This window comes from Malus sylvestris, chromosome 6 (genome assembly GCF_916048215.2).
Source record: "Malus sylvestris chromosome 6, drMalSylv7.2, whole genome shotgun sequence".
NCBI classification, from domain to species: Eukaryota; Viridiplantae; Streptophyta; class Magnoliopsida; order Rosales; family Rosaceae; genus Malus; species Malus sylvestris.
The window spans coordinates 22,996,919-23,017,021 of NC_062265.1; the positions used below are offsets into that span (position 1 = coordinate 22,996,919).

The following is a 20,103-nucleotide window of genomic DNA, read 5'->3' on the forward strand; positions in this document are numbered from 1 at the left end:
AAGCTCCAAGATTCCGCACCTTCGGATATTTGAAGCGACAAATGGCGTACTGTCACTTTGAGCGCCTCTAATAAAAACAAAATCTCTTTTTCCCTTTCATTTTATTTTTTCGATTTTTCATTTTTCATAAGCCTCTCTCTCTCTCCTCCCCCCCTCTCTCTCGTCAATCGGAGGACTGGAAGGCTGGAAGCTTCTCTCTGCTCGATCACCGGTCGAGAATCGGCTCTGACCTTTCGGCTTCAGGTGATCATCGACTCTGTTTTCTTCTCGGAATTGAAGTCTCTGTTTTTTTTTTTCAGTAGAATTTTCGTCACTGGTTTTCTTGAACTTCTTGATCGGAGTCGGATCAAACTTCTTCTTCTCCGCCATAGCTTTGCATGCTCGATTTCGCTTTCTCTTCATTCTGTAAATTCTTCAGTTGCTCGATTTATATCTCTCGATTTTTGTTAACGACAATCTGAAATCGGATCAGCCGAGTTCTGGAATTGAAATTTGATTTAAAAATTGATTAATTATTTTTCTTCTGTTTGCCTAAAATTTTCACTCGCTTTGTTCATAACTGTTGTGATTTATTTATTTGATTATTTTCTTACAGCGGGGTGGTTGCTAAGATTTTGAGGTCAGCAATTCCCGACGAAGCTTCATCAAGACGACTTGAAGAGGAAGCAAAAGAGTATTAAGGTAAATATCTTTTCTTCCTATATTTGACTGTCAGCCGGAGTTACAGGTTTAAAGTGGCAATTACGTAATTTAGTAATTTTTAAAAGGGCAGATACGGAATACAGAAAGTAATGATATGGTTTTGGCTACTTTTTATATATTCGAGCATTTGTTGACAATTACCTGGCATTTAGTTAAATGGAAGGAAATAAACAAAAAGAAACAGCTCATTTTTCGAATTTTATTTTTGTGTACACACGGCGAACAGCTCATTTTTTTTTCAAGGTATGCATGTTGGCTGTCTATACTGGATCCCAAATCGGCTTTGTAGGGATTCCGCTTTTCTAAAAAGCTGACGTGGCATCAAAATTTGGACTTTTACTAATTTGGATTCACTCAAAATTTTTCTAAAGTAGCCATGTTTTTTATTTTTGTTTTTTTAGTTTCTAATTCTTTAGAGATTATTGCACTCGCCCTCTTCACTCAAGTTGGAACAGTTTTTCTTACGTGGTTTGAATATTAGAATTATTACTTAAAATGTTGCTCGAATAATAAAAAAAAAAAAGAATTCCATGTTGGTGTAAGCAAAAATAATTGGGGGTTTCAAATTGAAACAAATTTAAGGAGTAGTTAATAATTTACTGTAATACCTAAATGTATTAATTAGGTGAACTATTGTGTGGTCTTGAAAGACAATCTTCCGAGATTTACTCAAATTTAGAAGATAGGAAGGTGTTCGGATGCATGTTTGACCAAAAAAAAAAAAAAAAGGTGGCGGATGCATGTGGCTTGTACGGTTATACCTACCATTTGTTTGAAAATGAAAATTTTACAAAGGAAAAGAATAGAATGATGCAACTAAATTTTTTTTTTTGTTTTTTAGCCACCAGACTAGTTCAGTGGCAACGGTGGATAGGGTGATGGGTAGATTCTGGGAAACACTGTTTAGAAAGAAAAAAAAATTATTTTTTTGTGATGCTATGGAGGATTGGCTACTTAATACTATAGTTTAGTAATATTCCTCTTTACTTGTAAGTGAAAGGTTTTAGGTTTGAATCACGGGAATGGCGTGTTCGCAACCAATTTATTGCTCCACCCCCGTAGTGTAAATATATCTTTGTATAAAAAAACTACGGAGGATTGAAAATCAGTCTAAAATGGATTCAGATTCGGTTGGTTGGTTAGAAAACTGTAGTAGGTAGAGCTCTTGGTTTAGCTTTGTACATGCTTCCTAAAGTAGCTATGGCAAGGACCATGCTAGTTTCCACATATTGATTCATGGACAGTTACATTGGTCTATTATTTATTGCACCTTAAAGATGAGACAACGGAGAGAGACTTCCAAAGAACGGGTTGTTGTGAATCCTGTTTCACCCAAGTCTTTCTCCTGTGAACTGAACAACTAAACTAGAATGTATAATCTATTGCTTTTCTTATGATAGTTTTATCAGAGTGGAGTGAGGATAAAAAATGAGTAAGAAGTCCATACCTGGGTAAACATACACAAACCTCATGACATTGACATGAATAAACAAAGTTAATGACCAGTAGTGTTAAAGGTAAATTGTCGATGTAACCCTCTTCTGAATGCTTTTAGCACTTGACCTTATCTACTTACACCTTATGCTTCTACAATGATTTAAAAGGGGAGAATTTTTGTGTTTCAGGCTTTGAGCTGGAGATGGATACAACCTCTTCATAACTCACATCTACTGGGGAAGCATAGAAATTGAAGCGATGCCAAAGCACCGCATGAGGGAAATTAAGTCCTTATTTGGAAGTCACATCAATTCACAGAAGCATGAAGAGCTGAAAGGAACTAAAATAGGTAAATTTTCCTGTAAAATTCTGCATTAGGCTTTGAGATGGCATTGCAGCACTATACAATGCAACTGGGATAAACTTCACTATGATTACATATTTCGGTGGATCGATGAAATGGAAATTTAAAGAAGTTTTCTATTTTTACTGCAGGTATTGAGGAGAAGGTGAATAAAATATTGAAGCTTCTAAAAAATGAAGAGCTTAAAAAAGATGACATCCCAGTAGAGAACTCCAAAGTGGAACCTCTCGCTGAGCTAATTCAGGATTTCCACAAGGATTACCAATCACTGTATGCACAATATGATCAACTAACTGGAGCGCTGAAGGAAAAAGTTTGGAGCAAACAAGAAAAGGACAACAGCTCTTCATCAAGTTCAGACTCAGATTCCGATCATTCTTCAAATGAAAAAAGCCGTAAAAATGGAGTGATGGAAAGTGACTTTCAGAAAATAACTGATGGGACCAAGCAGGAACTTGAATTGGCACATCAAGAAGTTGCTGACCTGAAGAGGAGATTGACTGCTACAAGTGAAGAGAAGGAAGCTTTAAGCTCAGAATGTGCGGCGGCTTTGGCCAAGATAGAAGAAAAGGAGAGTGTTGTTATTGACTTGAAGACTGCAGCTGAAAGGTTAGATGCTGAAAAATCACTACTTTTGGCCGAGAATGGTGAGCTAAAACAAAAACTGGAAGCTGGTGGAAAGATAGAAGCTGAATTGATTCAAAAAGTGGAAGTTGTGGAAGGAGAGAAAGATAACTTGATTAAGGAGAAAGAGACTGCTCTGAGAACGATTGAAGATGGAGAGACTATTACAGCGGAATTAAGAACCGTGATTGATCGGCTGAAAGATGAAAAAGTAACCCTTGAGCAAGAACTAGAATCTGTTCGAGGGGAAGTCATCCATATAAAGCAGAAGCTGCAATCTGCAGAAGAGCAGGTATCAGATTTAAGCCACAATCTGAAAGCCAAGGAGGAAGAAACAACTGAATCTAGTCAGCTAAGGGAGAAATTGGGTCAGAGGGAAGTGGAATATTCGGCTCTGTCTGAGATGCATGAGCTGCATGAGAAGGAAACATTGGCTCAAATTATGGAATTACAGGCTGCTGTGACAGGGCTGGAACTGGAGCTGGAATCTTTGCGAGCTCAGAAAAGAGATATGGAAGTGAAGATTGAGAGCACAGAAGCTGAAGTAAAACAACTGGGAGAGGTGAGTGCAGGACTGCAAGTCCAAATTTCAGAAGTTGAGTCAATATCAAATGAGAAAGCAGCAGAACTTTCTGCTCTCGAGAAAAACCTTGAAGATTACAAAAGTGAATCTATTCAGCTGAAGGAGAAATTGGGTCAGAGGGAAGTGGAATACTCAGCTCTGTCTGAGATGCATGAGCTGCATAAGAGTAAAACATTGGCTCAAATTACGGGATTAGAGGCTGCTGTGGCAGGGCTGGAACTGGAGCTGGAATCTTTGCGAGGTCAGAAAACAGATATAGAAGTTGAGATTGAGAACAAAGAAACTCAAGTGAAACAACTAGCAGAAGAGAATGCGGGACTGCAAGCCCGAATTTCACAACTTGAATCAATATCAAATGAGAGAGAAGCCGAATTTTCTTCCCTGGCAAAGAAATTTGAGGACAGCAGTAATGAATATGGTCAACTACAGGAGAAACTGGGTCAGAGGGAAGTGGAACACTCAACTCTGTCTGAGATGCATGAGCTGCATAAGAGTAAAACGTTGGCTCAAATTACAGGTTTAGAGGCTGCTGTGGCAGGGCTGGAACTTGAGCTGGAATCCTTGCGAGGTCAGAAAAAAGATATAGAAGTTGAGATTGAGAAGAAAGAAACTCAAGTGAAACAACTAGCCGAAGAGAATGCGGGATTGCAAGCCCAAACTTCAGAACTTGAATCAATATCAAATGAGAGAGAAGCTGAACTTTCTGCTCTCACCAAAAAACTTGAGGAGATCAATAGTGAATCCATTCAGCTGAAGGAGCAATTGGATCAGAAGGAAAAGGAATACTCAGCTCTGTCTGAGAAGCATGAGCTGCATGAGAGTAAAACATCGGCTCAAATCCTGGGATTAGAGGCTGCTGTGGCAGGGCTGGAACTGGAGCTAAGATCTTTGCGAGGTCAGAAAGAAGATATAGATGTTGAGATTGAGAACAAAGAAACTCAAGTGAAACAACTAGCAGAAGAGAATGTGGGACTGCAAGCCCGAATTTCACAACTTGAATCAATATCAAATGAGAGAGAAGCCGAATTTTCTTCCCTGGCGAAGAAATTCGAGGACAGCAGTAATGAATATGGTCGGCTGCAGGAAAAACTGGGTCAGAGGGAAGTGGAACACTCAACTCTGTCTGAGATGCATGAGCTGCATAAGAGTAAAACTTTGGCTCAAATTACAGGTTTAGAGGCTGCTGTGGCAGGGCTGGAACTGGAGCTGGAATCTTTGAGAGGTCAGAAAAAAGATATAGAAGTTGAGATTGAGAAGAAAGAAACTCAAGTGAAACAACTAGCCGAAGAGAATGCGGGATTGCAAGCCCAAACTTCAGAACTTGTATCAATATCAAATGAGAGAGAAGCTGAACGTTCTGCTCTCACCAAAAAACTTGAGGAGATCAATAGTGAATCTATTCAGCTGAAGGAGCAATTGGATCAGAAGGAAAAGGAATACTCAGCTCTGTCTGAGAAGCATGAGCTGCATGAGAGTAAAACATCGGCTCAAATCCTGGGATTAGAGGCTGCTGTGGCAGGGCTGGAACTGGAGCTGAGATCTTTGCGAGGTCAGAAAGAAGATATAGATGTTGAGATTGAGAACAAAGAAACTCAAGTGAAACAACTAGCAGAAGAGAATGTGGGACTGCAAGCCCGAATTTCAGAACTTGAATCAATATCAAATGAGAGAGATGCCGAATTTTCTTCCCTGGCGAAGAAATTTGAGGACAGCAGTAATGAATATGGTCGGCTGCAGGAAAAACTGGGTCAGAGGGAAGTGGAACACTCAACTCTGTCTGAGATGCATGAGCTGCATAAGAGTAAAACTTTGGCTCAAATTACAGGTTTAGAGGCTGCTGTGGCAGGGCTGGAACTGGAGCTGGAATCTTTGAGAGGTCAGAAAAAAGATATAGAAGTTGAGATTGAGAAGAAAGAAACTCAAGTGAAACAACTAGCCGAAGAGAATGCGGGATTGCAAGCCCAAACTTCAGAACTTGTATCAGTATCAAATGAGAGAGAAGCTGAACGTTCTGCTCTCACCAAAAAACTTGAGGAGATCAATAGTGAATCTATTCAGCTGAAGGAACAATTGGATCAGAAGGAAAAGGAATACTCAGCTCTGTCTGAGAAGCATGAGCTGCATGAGAGTAAAACATCAGCTCAAATCCTGGGATTAGAGGCTGCTGTGGCAGGGCTGGAACTGGAGCTGAGATCTTTGCGAGGTCAGAAAGAAGATATAGATGTTGAGATTGAGAACAAAGAAACTCAAGTGAAACAACTAGCAGAAGAGAATGTGGGACTGCAAGCCCGAATTTCACAACTTGAATCAATATCAAATGAGAGAGAAGCCGAATTTTCTTCCCTGGCGAAGAAATTTGAGGACAGCAGTAATGAATATGGTCAGCTGCAGGAAAAACTGGGTCAGAGGGAAGTAGAACACTCAACTCTGTCTGAGATGCATGAGCTGCATAAGAGTAAAACTTTGGCTCAAATTACAGGTTTAGAGGCTGCTGTGGCAGGGCTGGAACTGGAGCTGGAATCTTTGAGAGGTCAGAAAAAAGATGTAGAAGTTGAGATTGAGAAGAAAGAAACTCAAGTGAAACAACTAGCCGAAGAGAATGCGGGATTGCAAGCCCAAACTTCAGAACTTGTATCAATATCAAATGAGAGAGAAGCTGAACGTTCTGCTCTCACCAAAAAACTTGAGGAGATCAATAGTGAATCTATTCAGCTGAAGGAGCAATTGGATCAGAAGGAAAAGGAATACTCAGCTCTGTCTGAGAAGCATGAGCTGCATGAGAGTAAAACATCGGCTCAAATCCTGGGATTAGAGGCTGCTGTGGCAGGGCTGGAACTGGAGCTGAGATCTTTGCGAGGTCAGAAAGAAGATATAGATGTTGAGATTGAGAACAAAGAAACTCAAGTAAAACAACTAGCAGAAGAGAATGTGGGACTGCAAGCCCGAATTTCAGAACTTGAATCAATATCAAATGAGAGAGAAGCCGAATTTTCTTCCCTGGCGAAGAAATTTGAGGACAGCAGTAATGAATATGGTCGGCTACAGGAAAAACTGGGTCAGAGGGAAGTGGAACACTCAACTCTGTCTGAGATGCATGAGCTGCATAAGAGTAAAACTTTGGCTCAAATTACAGGTTTAGAGGCTGCTGTGGCAGGGCTGGAACTGGAGCTGGAATCTTTGCGAGATCAGAAAAAAGATATAGAAGTTGAGATTGAGAAGAAAGAAACTCAAGTGAAACAACTAGCCGAAGAGAATGCGGGATTGCAAGCCCAAACTTCAGAACTTGTATCAATATCAAATGAGAGAGAAGCTGAACTTTCTGCTCTCACCAAAAAACTTGAGGAGATCAATAGTGAATCTATTCAGCTGAAGGAGAAATTGGGTCAGAGGGAAGTGGAATACTCAGCTCTGTCTGAGATGCATGAGCTGCATAAGAGTAAAACATTGGCTCAAATTACGGGATTAGAGGCTGCTGTGGCAGGGCTGGTACTGGAGCTGGAATCTTTGCGAGGTCAGAAAACAGATATCGAAGTTGAGATTGAGAACAAAGAAACTCAAGTGAAACAACTAGCAGAAGAGAATGCGGGACTGCAAGCCCGAATTTCACAACTTGAATCAATATCAAATGAGAGAGAAGCCGAATTTTCTTCCCTGGCAAAGAAATTTGAGGACAGCAGTAACGAATATGGTCAGCTACAGGAGAAACTGGGTCAGATGGAAGTGGAACACTCAACTCTGGCTGAGATGCATGAGCTGCATAAGAGTAAAACGTTGGCTCAAATTACAGGTTTAGAGGCTGCTGTGGCAGGGCTGGAACTGGAGCTGGAATCCTTGCGAGGTCAGAAAGAAGATATAGAAGTTGAGATTGAGAAGAAAGAAACTCAAGTGAAACAACTAGCAGAAGAGAATGTGGGATTGCAAGCCCGAATTTCAGAACTTGAATCAATATCAAATGAGAGAGAAGCTGAACTTTCTGCTCTGACGAAGAAACTTGAGGACAGCAGCAATGAATATGGTCAGCTACAAGAGAAACTGGGTCAGAGGGAAAAGGAATACTCAACTCTGTCTGAGATGCACAATCTGCATGAGATTGAAACACTGGATAAAATAAAAGGATTTGACTCAGAAGTTACAGGGCTAGCACTGGAGCTGGAATCTTTGCGACATGAGAAGAGTGGTTTGGAAGTAGAGATCGAGAGCAAAGAAACTGTAGCAAAACAACTGGGAGAGGAAAATGCGGGACTGCAAGCCCGAATTTCAGAACTTGAATCGACTTTGAAAGACAGAGAAGCTGAACTTTCTGCTCTCACAAAGAAACTTGAGGACAGCAATCATGAATCGTCATCCAGAATAGCAGATTTGTCCGCACAGATCAATAATCTGCTAGCTGAGGTAGATTCTTTGCGTGCCCAGAAAGTTGAGTTGGAGGAACTTATAGTATCCAAAGGTGATGAAGCATCGACCCAGGTCAAGGGATTAATGGAACAAGTAAATGTGTTGCAGCAGGAATTGTTGTCAATGCAGAGCGGGAAAACTGAATTGCAAGTGCAGCTTGAGAACAAAACTCAAGAAGTTTCTGAATTCTTGATACAGATACAGAATCTGAAAGAAGAAATAACAAACAAGATAACGGATCATGAGAGGGTTGTGGAAGAGAAAGAGAGTTTGACGGCAGAAAAGAGAGAGATTGAGATAAAGGTGGACTCAATACACAACCACAAAAGTGAACTCGAAGAGGAGATAAGAACAAAATGCCTCGAGAGTGATCAGTTGAGAGTGGAAATTGTTGAGCTAAGGGATCAAATTGTTGAATTTGAGAGGAGACTAACAGAAAAAGAGGCCGAGTTTTCTTCCCTCCAGGAGAAACATGACAGTGCAGTGAATGACACTTCTGCTCAAATAACAGCCTTTGTATCACAGGTTACTAATCTACAACAGGATTTGGATTTATTGCAGGCTGAGAAGAACCAGATGGAGTTGCAGTTTGAGAGGGAGAAACAAGAACTTTCACAGAGCCTGACGCAATTGGAAAATGAAAAGGTTGAGTTAGAGAGCAAGATTGCTGATCATCAGAGACTGCTGAATGAACACGAGGAGACATATGGCAAGTTAAAAGATGAATATATGCAGCTGGAGAGTCATATCCAGGACAGTAAGGTCAACCAAGACGCTGCAGAAAGGAAAATCGAGCAAATGGCGGAAGATTTCAGTAAGAAAATTGAATCCAAAGATGAGACAATAGCTGATTTGGAGCAAGAGGCTGAATATCTGAAACGAGATCTTGAAGAAAAAGGGTACGAGCTTAGTTCTTTGGTTGAAAACTCCCGTAATGTTGAAGTTAAGCTCCGCCTGTCAAACCAGAAGCTCCGGGTTACAGAGCAGGTATTGACTGAGAAAGAGGAGAGCTTCAGAAAGGCAGAACTGAAATTCCTGGAAGAACAGAGAGCACTTGAAGACAGGATTGCTAGATTGTCTGATATAATCTCTGCAAACAACGAAGCCTATCAAAGAAACATCACACTTGTTGCAGAAAATGTGAACAGTTCTTTCAGCGGAATGGAATCCATGATAAAAAAATTTATGGACAACTGTGCAGAGTATGAGACGTGCATTCTGGAAACATCACAGGAGCTTCACGTTGCAAAGAATTGGGTTGCAGAAACAAGGAGTGAAAGAGAGACGTTGAAGAGGGAGGTGGGGGACCTAATTGAACAACTGCGAGATAAGAAAGAAGAAGCATTGGTGCTTGGAGAGCAGGTCAAGAGGATGCGGGCAAAGGCAAGCAAGGAAGAAGTGGAGAAGGGGAGTCTGATCAAGGCCATGAGCCAACTTGAGAAGAAAGCGGCGGACTTGGAGAAGGTGGTGGAGGAGAAAACAGAGGGAATGCTGGGATTAGGAGAGGAGAAGAGGGAAGCCATAAGACAGTTGTGCATTTGGATCGAGTATCACCAAAGCCGGTACGATCATCTCAAGGAAATTCTCTCGAAGACAACTCCTGCAAGAGGCCAGACGAGGGCTTCGACATCTCGTCCTTGATAAATATATATATATATATTTTTTTCCTTTGATTGCAATATGACAGTTTTTAGTCCCTTTGCATCATGAATTGTTTTTATTGATTCCATTTTTTGTGTTTCTTTTGAAGGCTAGTGTTTATAAAGCATTTTAGGTAGAGCTTGAAACGTATATGCACGAGTTTGCTTGTAAATTTTGCTTTTGTTCTCGTCCATTGAATGCAGGCATTTATAAAATGCAGATGGTTCTTTGTTAACCTCATTTGCGTCGAATGTCACTGGTTTAGACGAAAAATAAGATTTTTCGAATCCATCAACACATACAATCACGTTATCTGTAAATGTAATATTCAAAGATTGGCACAAAATATTCGAACTTCAAGAGGTAACGGTACCAAACACTTTGAAGAAAATAAATCTCAAAGTGCAAAAGTTCAACTCATTCCTTGCAAAACTGCTGTTTTGGCGAATCCACGTGTTGTACAGCGTCACTTTTAGTTTGCCAACTGATTCGCTCAAAAATGCCCGCAGTATACGGAAGGCAAATGGACAATAAATAGAACTGAGCAAAATTACTCGTATTCTGTAGAAATCAATCCATTGTAATGCATAATTTCCTTGAAAGATAATACTTATTGTCACAATGCCAAAGCATATGAATAGGAAAGCTAAAAGCTATAGTCGTTCGGATGAAGACAGATATGTGTATAAGATGGACGGGAAGGACTATCAACCTGGGCTATACGTCTGCTTCTAAACTTCCTCCTATAAATTATTAAAAAATCCTGACACTTTACCTTCTACGCAGTCCATTCCCGCTCATTTCCAGATTTAGAACAGAAGTTAAACATATGGCTCACGGTTCTCTATGCTTTTAGTCAGATATCCTCATCTCAACTCCAAGAACATCCTTCACTACCTCATATGTGACAAAAGCAATTGCTATGGAAGGTACCACCTAAAAGAACAAAAAAGCATAGTAAAGGTTGGATAGAAGATAAGTATGCAAAGATACGCTAAGATTTTAATTTCGGTTCCAGGATATGCCTTTAAACACTGACCTTAACAGAGTTTGGGACCAAACCCTTGTACAGTGCTCCAAACCCCTCATGACGTACTGTTTTCCTGAATGCATCAACCATACCAGTATATTCCAGGGATGCCCTTCTCTTTCCATCACCAACGACAACCGAAGCAGCATCCTTCCAGCCTACCATCTGCATTCTTCTCCGGATGACATCGAGAGGGTAAGCAACTGTCTGGCCCACAGTCCCAGCAGCAGCCCCACATGCAAGCCTCGTAGGTACACTCAACTCAGAGTCCTGGACTAGTCCAAAAGGTCTACTTTTGATCAACCAGTCTTTCAGAGATTCATAAACAGCAAAATTGAGACCAACGTAAGGTACCTGTAAACAGATTAGAAAACATTTTAGACATCTCATACAGAAATGCGAATAAAACCTTGGGGTGTGCTATCTACACACCCTATTTTACTTCTCACACACCCCTTGTTAATTTCTGTCCGTTGATCTTCTTCAATTCATCCAATCCGACGGCCGAAAATTAAAAAGGTGTTGAGAAGTAAAATGGGGTGTGTGGACATCACACCCCTAAAACCTTTCCTCGCACAATATTACCCTAAAAAAATATCCCATCAGAACTATAACTCATCATCTACACTCATCAAAGTGCAGATTACGACAATGGAAATGTTAATGAATGAACCAACGATTTGATAGAGGATTCTATTTATTTTAGCACCATAGAGAATACAGAAATAAACAAACACTTCACTTACAACTCCTATGACAGAAGGCAGCCAGCCTCTGTACAGAGCCCGGGGTCCTTCTTCCCTAAAGACGGTTGTGAGAGCATGATATATTCCCCTATATTGCCGAGGAGACATGTCTGTCTGAAGAAATAAAGTTCAAACAAATTTAAGCCATCAAGGTGAACATGCAATACTAATTGCTTCGATCACAGAAAGAAATCTCTAAATTATACCTGGACAGTCAAACGACCTCGTACCATGTCCATTGGGTAAGTTGCTGACATGGCAATAATTCCAGCACATGCACCAGCTCCAAGGCGTAATACAGGTGTGAGTTGAGCATCTTCTGCAAGAGATGAACAACAAATATCACTCTAGAAATCCATTAAAGCCACAATTTTCATAATTTTTTTCCCAAAATTGGATCTATAAGACATACATTTTACATGAGGGAAGAACTTGGCCACAGAGAGCACACAACTGATTCAAAGTTAACCAAAGAAACTCATTGGCAATCAGATCTCAGACAACAAACACAGACTGAATGAATTCAGCCCAGGAAATCAAAAAATTTAATTTACATGCATCTCTAGGTGGAAAACTACAAAACACAAAAGGGGATGGTTTGAATCGTTTAATAATCCAAGCATCAATCAATACAAATAAGACACTGCCTCCCAAAGTACTACTATTTAACATTAGATACCATAACCCAAATAGTCTAAAAGCACACAAACCATAAAATGAACTTCCTACCCCCTATCAAGACTGAAAGTAAAGAACCTTCAAGTTATCATTGAAAAGCTACACAATGAGGATAAGACTGGCATAGTTGCCTAGAAACTGTGAAAATTACTTTGAATTGATTCATTCCAAATGAAGCCGCCAATAATTTCATGGTAATTGACTTTGCATAAGAAATAGGCACGAGGTGGTCATACCATTTCCAGTTTGCTGTCGGTAGAACCATAAAATACCCCTATTTGGACAAAGTACATAAACGTGAAAATGTTATCAGAAAGCAGCTGACAGGAAATATAGCTGCCAATACAAATCAGTACACATATTAAAAAATTGTGGGGGTGGGGGGAGAAATTGGGACATGGAGAAGCATACTTTGATGCTTCCTCGTAGCTAAAGAACTTGACTGCTGAATTTGGGACTATGCGAGCACAATTAGTTCCATTGCCTTTAAACAAGCCTCTGAAACCCTCAGTCCTCCATATGTACTTCAAGCCCTGAATCGTCCCATTGTATTTAATACTATGAGGGTTTTGAACCTGCATATATGGAAGATGCAAATCCAATTTAGGTTGACTTAACATAAAATGCTTAGGTCCTCGTCAACCCCACCCACCCCAATACCCCAAAAAAAGAGAGTATTGATTAACATGCATTCAATTACAGTGATAAAGGTTTCATAAACAGAGTATTGAATAAGGATCAAATGGTACATCACCAAATTTCCCGTATGTGCAAATAAGATAAGTACCTGCAGCAAAATTTTTAATCTTTCCAATGGAGCAACTGCAGTTCGTGACCTGCACCGGGTAGTCAATACCAGATAGAGAAGCGTAAGGTTTGAAGTTCACCCACATCACTCTTGTTGCATGTAACACAACAACAACAATGCCTATTGACAACTACATTCATGCATAACACAAAACTATTTGCTCTTAACACTCAATTATCTAAAACCCATTCAAGAAAGAAATAGCAACTCCGACAACAAGGAGTGGGTGCTTCCTGTTAAGCAAACAGCATAGAGATCATAAAACATACAATCTTCACACAGCAAGATCCCATTTCCTCCTCAAGTGTTCCATCCATTTCCTACAAGTACTTTCGTTCTGAAATACATAAAGACATATACGACTCCTTACAATATACTTCCAACAAACATTGAGATTCAACTACATCATTGTTAAATACTGCTCTTCCATGGAAGACCACAATCCATGAAATTTAAAAAAGGTTTTCCATTTCCGGGCAACCAAGCATTAAGTCCAATTTCATGCCACAAGTTTTTGGAAAAAAAAAAAAACCTACAGCAAATTCAGCGCAAAAACAAACCAAAGCAAAAGGAGTAAAGCAAAGCAATCGTATACACCCACAAAAAATAAAAACTTTATAATTTCTACTTATTAAATAGAAAAAAAATCAGTATTCGCTCCGAACTCACACTCCACCGGCAACTCCTCCGGCGACGAGGGACTTGGCGATGCTAAGCAAGACATGGCCGGTCGGCGCCTTCACTCCTTCGCTTGCGAGCTTCGCCTCCTCGGCCAGGTTCACAATCGTCGACACCGCGGAATCACTCGTCCTCTTCACATCCTCCGACGCCATTAAACCCCACGCACAACACACGCAGAGAGAGAATCTCAACGGCTCGCCGGAACCCTAGGAAGACTCCCGGACCAATCCGCGTCCAATTCGATCGACGAGATTCCCAGCGATTTATCGGCGAGTATGCGGCCGCATGTGTGCGGACTGCGGAGAGGAGGCGTGCCGTTGGGTACGAGAACGCGATTATATATGTACGATAAAATGATTTGGTCGTTGAGGGTTATATATGTACGGCCGTCGTCACTATAACCAGCAAAGTACTACTACTGCTACGCTGCTTTTACTATTTTTTTTTTTTTCTTTATTTACTTTTTTTGGGTTTTGATGTTTTTGCTGGGTGTTTATTTTCGTAGCAAGTTGCGAATTTAGAAAACAGAAATGACTCTTTATAGACTTTAGGTCGTTTTACTGTTTAATGTTAATTTTCGTGTTATCATAATAAGGTATTGTGTTCAAAACATGAGGTGAAAGACTCTTTATAGACTTTAGGTCGTTTTACTGTTTAATGTTAATTTTTGTGTTAACATAATAAAGTATTGTATTCAAAACATGAGGTGAAAGAAAGTCCAGAGAATCTCATTTTTGAAAAAGCATCCTTACCATTTCTCAAAAGAAAATAGGTTTATAGTTGTATCGTACTCGTCATCGTGTTTTTACTAGACGGGCATGCCTTGTTTGTTGGTAGTCAGTGTGATTAATGATTCTGATCAGTTGATTTGGAAAAAAAAAATCAAAATGTATGGTTTGTGATGCTATTGACCGGCCAACAAATTCATCATTCATAGGAGTTGAATTTGATATTCTACTTACAAATAAAAATGACTAATAGTATACTGTAATGATAATAACAGAGCAACACTGTAATTTAAAATTGAAATAATTCCATGTTGAAGTGAAGTAGTGAAAGTAAATTTTATTTCTTTATGCATAAATAAAAAATTAGTGTAACATTAGTATTATTGTCTATTGACATTTCTTTCCGAGTGTAAAAAAAGGTCTCGGGCACGACTCTCATGAACCACAGATTTAAAATTTATTAGTATTCCTTTGATGCTTGATTGTGAATAGTAATCAATTAATCATATTAAGGGGGAAAAGTTCATTTTATCAACCAATTTGGTGCTTTATGGCCACATAAATCAATTAAGAGAAGAAAAAAAGTCAATTCCATCTATCAATAATTATGATTATCGTGTAAGGGGAGCGTAACTTAATCAGTTAAGAACATTCATTTTTACATTTGAGGATTTAAGTGCTAATACGGTCTGTATTTGTTTCTCCTCTTATAATAAACATTTGTAGTTTTTTTACATGTGGTAGCCGTTTAGAAATTTACAACAATTGTCTGTTTTAGCAAATTGGTTAGAGATTATTTTCTTAGTTACTACATCATTATACTCAATTGACACTTTTATATTTATTTTAATTGGTCATTGAAAATTTCAAACTATTGTTTCTTGTAAAAAAATATTGAAAAATATTAAGGGGACTCTCAAAAGTGGGACTCTCCATTGACTCTCTATTACCTCACAATTTAATGTAAATTTCTGTACCAATGTTATAAAACATTGTGCCAAAATGAGAATGCTAATGAGACCGAATTTGCAAACCAAATGATGTGTTGTCGTTAAGAAATAAATACGTTAATCCAGTGGCGGAGGCACTACAAGGCCAGCATTGGCCTAGGCCTACCCTTACTTTTTCAAAATATTTAGTATCATATGTATTATATTTCCCTTTTTTTTTTTGGTAAAATTAATATTATACTTTTTTAGTATACACAAAATCCCTAATTCTATTCACCAATAAATAAAACAAGATGTCTCCTTTTCTTTTCAATCCCAAGAACACTCATCCTAAAACTAAGCATCTTATTTATAAACAAATCAATAACTCTTAAACTATAAAATCTAAAGTCTAATTTAGTTTTATCAAAATAATATTCTTTTACTTTGCCAACCGAAGAATAATAAACTTTGAGCTTTTCTTCCTCACCTTCTTGAAATTTCAAATATTTTGTCCTCAAAGCTCCCAGCCCACAACAATATTAAGGTTTGTAAATCTCTCTGTTCTTTGTAACTTTTACTTAGTTTTTAGAATTTGACATATTTTGTTCTCCAAGTTTCCAATTCATTCTTCTCATTTTTGGTTTGAAAATTCCCAATTTATTCTATCTTGACTTGGGGTGGTGTTAGAGAGATCATCTACTTGAACCATATTTTGGGATCACATGATTATATAGCGTTTAATAATTGGATTATTTCTTTAAATCATTAACCACCACATTGGTCTCCAAAATATGGTCTAAAAAGTTGGTCTCTAGCATTTTTATTGACTTGATATTGGAAGGTTAATTTCTCTTAATCCTCTTAAATTTTGATTTACTACTCTATATTAACTTGATATTGGAAGATTAATTTCAACATGAAAAAAGCATTTAGCACCTATAAAAAAAATTTTAATTAGCTCACAACTCCAAGTATGTATTATATTGTCTTGTACGTACTATCTATTTTTTTAACAATTGTGAGGCCCCTCCTCACGTAAAATCATTGCTCCGCCAGTGCATTAATCAACATTTAAATAATAATTCAATCATCAACATCCACATAATTTGGTTTAAAATTTTGATCTCTTTAGCATTATCTATGCCAAAAACACTTAATGACAATAAATCCATGAAGAGACTCATTTTTAGCGAGTTCCTTCAACATTTCTCAAAAACATTTTCCATCTCATCTTATTCATATTTTTTTTTTTGACAAAAAATATGTTTACATGATTTATTGAGGATGGATTGGTCACGATGTCATATGATCTTATCTCATTAATTAGAAGATGAAATTGATAGAAGCTGAAATTGATGTTTTTGGTCCACAAGTTTGCTTTCAATTCAAGCACGACAATATCCGAAACAAATAAATAATTTCGATATCGAAATTCATCCATTTCTTGGGCAAACAAATGCAAACCGCACACGTTTGCAGGAGACAACAACATGAAGGCCACAAGTTGACGTAGGAAAGAAATTGGGTTATTTTACGGGAAGTGTTATTGGTATTTCAAAAATCTCATTCTACACTCCTTACAAGTGTATTTTTCTTTCCAAATATAGAAAGTTTGAAGTTTAGAATGAGATTTTTGGAGTACTAATAACAATTCCTTATTTTACATGCCATAAAAAAAAAAAAAAAAAAAAAAGAAAAGAAAAAAAAAAGAGGAATGTACATTCAATCAAGAAAATCATTTGAAAAATTGGAAATTCGAGGATTAGTAGATTATTTGTTGCTACTATTTCACGAAAGTAAATGTTTTGAAGATTACAAACCTAAGGCCAATTTGACCTTTTTATGGTGTAACTTAACCTAGAAACCCTAGGAATCAAAATAAGGAAAAAAAAATAGCAAATAACAAAAGATCAAAATTGTACTAAAATTATAAAATCTCATATTAAAAATAGCAAACGACATAATTCCTCCAAATTCTGTCTGAGCTCATGTCACATCCCGGCCCGGGGCGGACCACATCCCGGGCCCGCTCCACCACCATAGTACGATATTGTCCGCTTTGGGATTACCAAAGTCTCACGGTTTTGTTTTTGGGAACTCACGAGCAACTTCCCAGTGGGTCACCCATCCTGGGAGTGCTCTGGCCTCCTTCTCGCTTAACTTCTGAGTTCCGACGGAACCCGAAGCCAGTGACATCCCAAAAGGCCTCGTGCTAGGTAGGGATGAGAATATACATTTAAGGATCACTCACCTGGGCGATGTGGGATGTTTCAGCTCATACCAAAGCAATGAGGGCCAGTTTAGGATTGTTGAGTTTTTTTAATAAATTGATTATGTTGTGATTTAAGAACAATCAAATGCAAAATAAAGTAGTTGAACATTTGTTATACTGTATTTTTAAAAGTGTTGTGAGTACAAAAAAACAGTGAAAAAACAATGTGTAGAAGGAGAAATAATGTCATTGTTTAAAATTAATGAGCTTATTATAGGAATTAAAAATATTCTAAAGGCTCAACTCGGCTTTTTATTAAAGCAGCTTTTAAAAGCAACCTACATGGTGCTTTTAAAACCTGTTATCTAGAGGTCATTACTTTTAAAATAAGCAGTATATTTTATGTTTACCAAACATTTTTTTATTGCTTAACTTTAAAGTTAAGCGATTTTTGGTGAATAAAACAATACCAAACTGGGCATGAGTCATGTAGCAACAAATAATCTATAAACTATGTGAGCACAATGAGTCTTGTAGCAGCAAATTCAACTTGGGCCCAAAAAAGATACGCCAATGAAAAGTTGTGTTAATTGAACAGCCTGAAAATTCCAAAACATCAACTGTGAAACCCTGCCCTAAATTAATTTTAATTTCATATTAACAAGAATTATGAGATTACCATTTTGCCCCATATCCATCACCACTCCCTTTTTAGATTTTTCGTTATTATTTTATTGTGACATCTCACATCGTCCAGGGGAGTGATCCTTAAATGTAAATTCCCATTCCTACCTAGCACGAGGCTTTTTGGGAACTCACTGGCTTCGGGTTCCGTAGGAACTTCGAAGTTAAGCGAGAAGGAGGCCAGAACACTATCAGGATGGGTGACCCACTGGGAAGTTGCTCGTGAGTTTCCAAAAACAAAACCGTGAGTGAATGGTAAGCCCAAAGCAGATAATATCGTGCTACGGTGGTGGAATGGGCCCGGGATGTGGTGGACTCGGGCCGAGATGTGACAAATGGTATCAGAGCCAATCCATGGCCGGAAGTGTGCCAACGAGGACGTCGGGCCCCTAAGAGGGGTGGATTGTGACATTCCACATCCCCCGGGGAGTGATCCTTAAATGTATATTCCCATCCTTACCTAGCACGAGGCATTTTGGGAGTTCACTGGCTTCGGGTTTCGTAGGAACTTCGAAGTTAAGCGAGAAGGGGGGCTAGAGCATTCCCATGATGGGTGACCCACTGGGAAGTTGCTCGTGAGTTCCCAGAAAAAAAACCGTAAGGGAATGGTACTCCCAAAGCGGACAATATCATGCTACGTTGGTGGAACGGGCCCGGGATGTGGTGGACCCAGGCCGGGATGTGACATTTATGACACTTCATCTCTCTCTCTGCTTGCCACGTGGCACCACCCCCCACTTTTTATCTCATTCTCTCTTCTCTCTTATCCCCCGAGTCAGTCTTTATCTCAGCTCAATCTCTCTCTCTCTCTCTCTCTCTCTCTCTCTCTCTCGCACTCTCCCTCTCCCCGGAACCTACACACACCCAAGATCGAGACAACGATGGTCGACAACACCACCCTCCACCATCACCTCACTCAATGCTCTCTATTCCTTATCCTCTGTGAAGCACAGAGAACCCAGGAAGTGCTATGGCAGACCCCGTGGCCTTCAAGCCAAAATTAGGCCAACTCTGGCCACCTCAAGGTGTGTTCTAGGTACGAACCTCTTCCTCTCTCTCGTAGCTTCAATTTTAGGGGTAGATCATCAAGTCTAGTTGGGTAACGGAGTCGATCAAAGCTCAGGAAACTCTGATCTTCTCCCTAGCAAAACCGGGTTATACCTGACTCGAGACCCTAAACTGGGTCCTCTAGCCCAAAGCTTTGGGTCGAGCTTTCAAGCCCAAAACCCGTTAGAACCCAAGCCCAAAATCCCTTTGAACCCAGCCATTTGGGCCGTGCTGACTTAGGCTTTCGGCCCAATAAACCTAGGTCTAAACCCACTGAACCCAACCTAGTAACCAAGCCCAACCCAGGACTCGGATCCCAAACTCCAAGCCATGCGTGGGCCTGTGTGTGAGGGCAGGCATATGCTGGTGCGTGGAGCACACGCGCCTCCGCCAGAGGCACTATGTTCTGCCGTGGCTGACGACTTTTCTAGCTAACTTTCCGACGACCCATCTCAGCACGTGGTCACCGGGGCCGCCACTTTGTGGCGACGCGTGAGGGCACGTAGGGGTACCCAAGGTCCCCCTTATGTTTTTCGACGTCTTGAATCCATTTATGACATCCGTTTTCCGAGATTCAATCATTATAGTAGATTTTTATTAATTGGACCCTTTATGTGCTTAGGTACAATTATTAGCAGCGTTTATGTCCCTTATATTTCGCACAGCTCTTCGACGACGGAGTATCTATGAGTGGACCCCTTCCAAAATGCATAAATGTACTATTAGAAATGCATACATGAAAAACATGATTTAATGATTACGTTTCATGAAATGTTTATTAGTAAATTAGATTTACACTTTATGAGATATC

The 20,103-nt window shown here is 39.4% G+C and overlaps 2 protein-coding genes across 16 annotated transcripts; one reads left to right on the forward strand and one right to left on the reverse strand.

Moving 5' to 3' along the window:
* Positions 1-60: 60 nt before the first annotated feature.
* Positions 61-9,981, forward strand: LOC126627493 (COP1-interactive protein 1-like). 15 transcript variants are annotated; one of them, XM_050297064.1, is made up of 5 exons: positions 61-243; positions 596-681; positions 2,328-2,488; positions 2,635-6,843; positions 7,498-9,981. In XM_050297064.1, exons 3-5 carry the CDS (start codon positions 2,398-2,400, stop codon positions 9,744-9,746), a joined length of 6,549 nt encoding a protein of 2,182 aa, XP_050153021.1. In that variant the 5' UTR covers positions 61-243; positions 596-681; positions 2,328-2,397; the 3' UTR covers positions 9,747-9,981. The 15 variants fall into 15 exon arrangements, with proteins under 15 accessions (XP_050153021.1, XP_050153015.1, XP_050153029.1 ...); XM_050297058.1 differs by having other exon boundaries at positions 2,635-6,240; positions 6,568-9,981; XM_050297072.1 differs by having other exon boundaries at positions 2,635-4,605; positions 5,914-9,981.
* A 324-nt stretch (positions 9,982-10,305) lies between these two features.
* On the reverse strand, positions 10,306-14,046 carry LOC126627496 (mitochondrial adenine nucleotide transporter ADNT1-like). The gene is made up of 8 exons (XM_050297075.1): positions 13,678-14,046; positions 12,988-13,036; positions 12,612-12,775; positions 12,437-12,474; positions 11,729-11,841; positions 11,523-11,636; positions 10,786-11,130; positions 10,306-10,682 (listed from the first exon to the last, which is right to left on the reverse strand). Exons 1-8 carry the CDS (start codon positions 13,839-13,841, stop codon positions 10,599-10,601), a joined length of 1,071 nt encoding a protein of 356 aa, XP_050153032.1. The 5' UTR covers positions 13,842-14,046; the 3' UTR covers positions 10,306-10,598.
* Positions 14,047-20,103: the final 6,057 nt, after the last annotated feature.

Bases quoted from the DNA above. Each gene is read 5' to 3' on its own strand.
- LOC126627493 (XM_050297056.1), top strand. From the start codon at position 2,398: ATGCCAAAGCACCGCATGAGGGAAATTAAGTCCTTATTTGGAAGTCAC. The intron at 2,489-2,634 runs GTAAATTTTCCT...TTTTTACTGCAG, and splicing joins GCTGAAAGGAACTAAAATAG to GTATTGAGGAGAAGGTGAAT.
- LOC126627496 (XM_050297075.1), bottom strand. From the start codon at position 13,841: ATGGCGTCGGAGGATGTGAAGAGGACGAGTGATTCCGCGGTGTCGACG. The intron at 12,475-12,611 runs GTATGCTTCTCC...TTGTCCAAATAG, and splicing joins AGCTACGAGGAAGCATCAAA to GGGTATTTTATGGTTCTACC. The intron at 11,842-12,436 runs GTATGACCACCT...CATCTCTTGCAG, and splicing joins CCGACAGCAAACTGGAAATG to AAGATGCTCAACTCACACCT.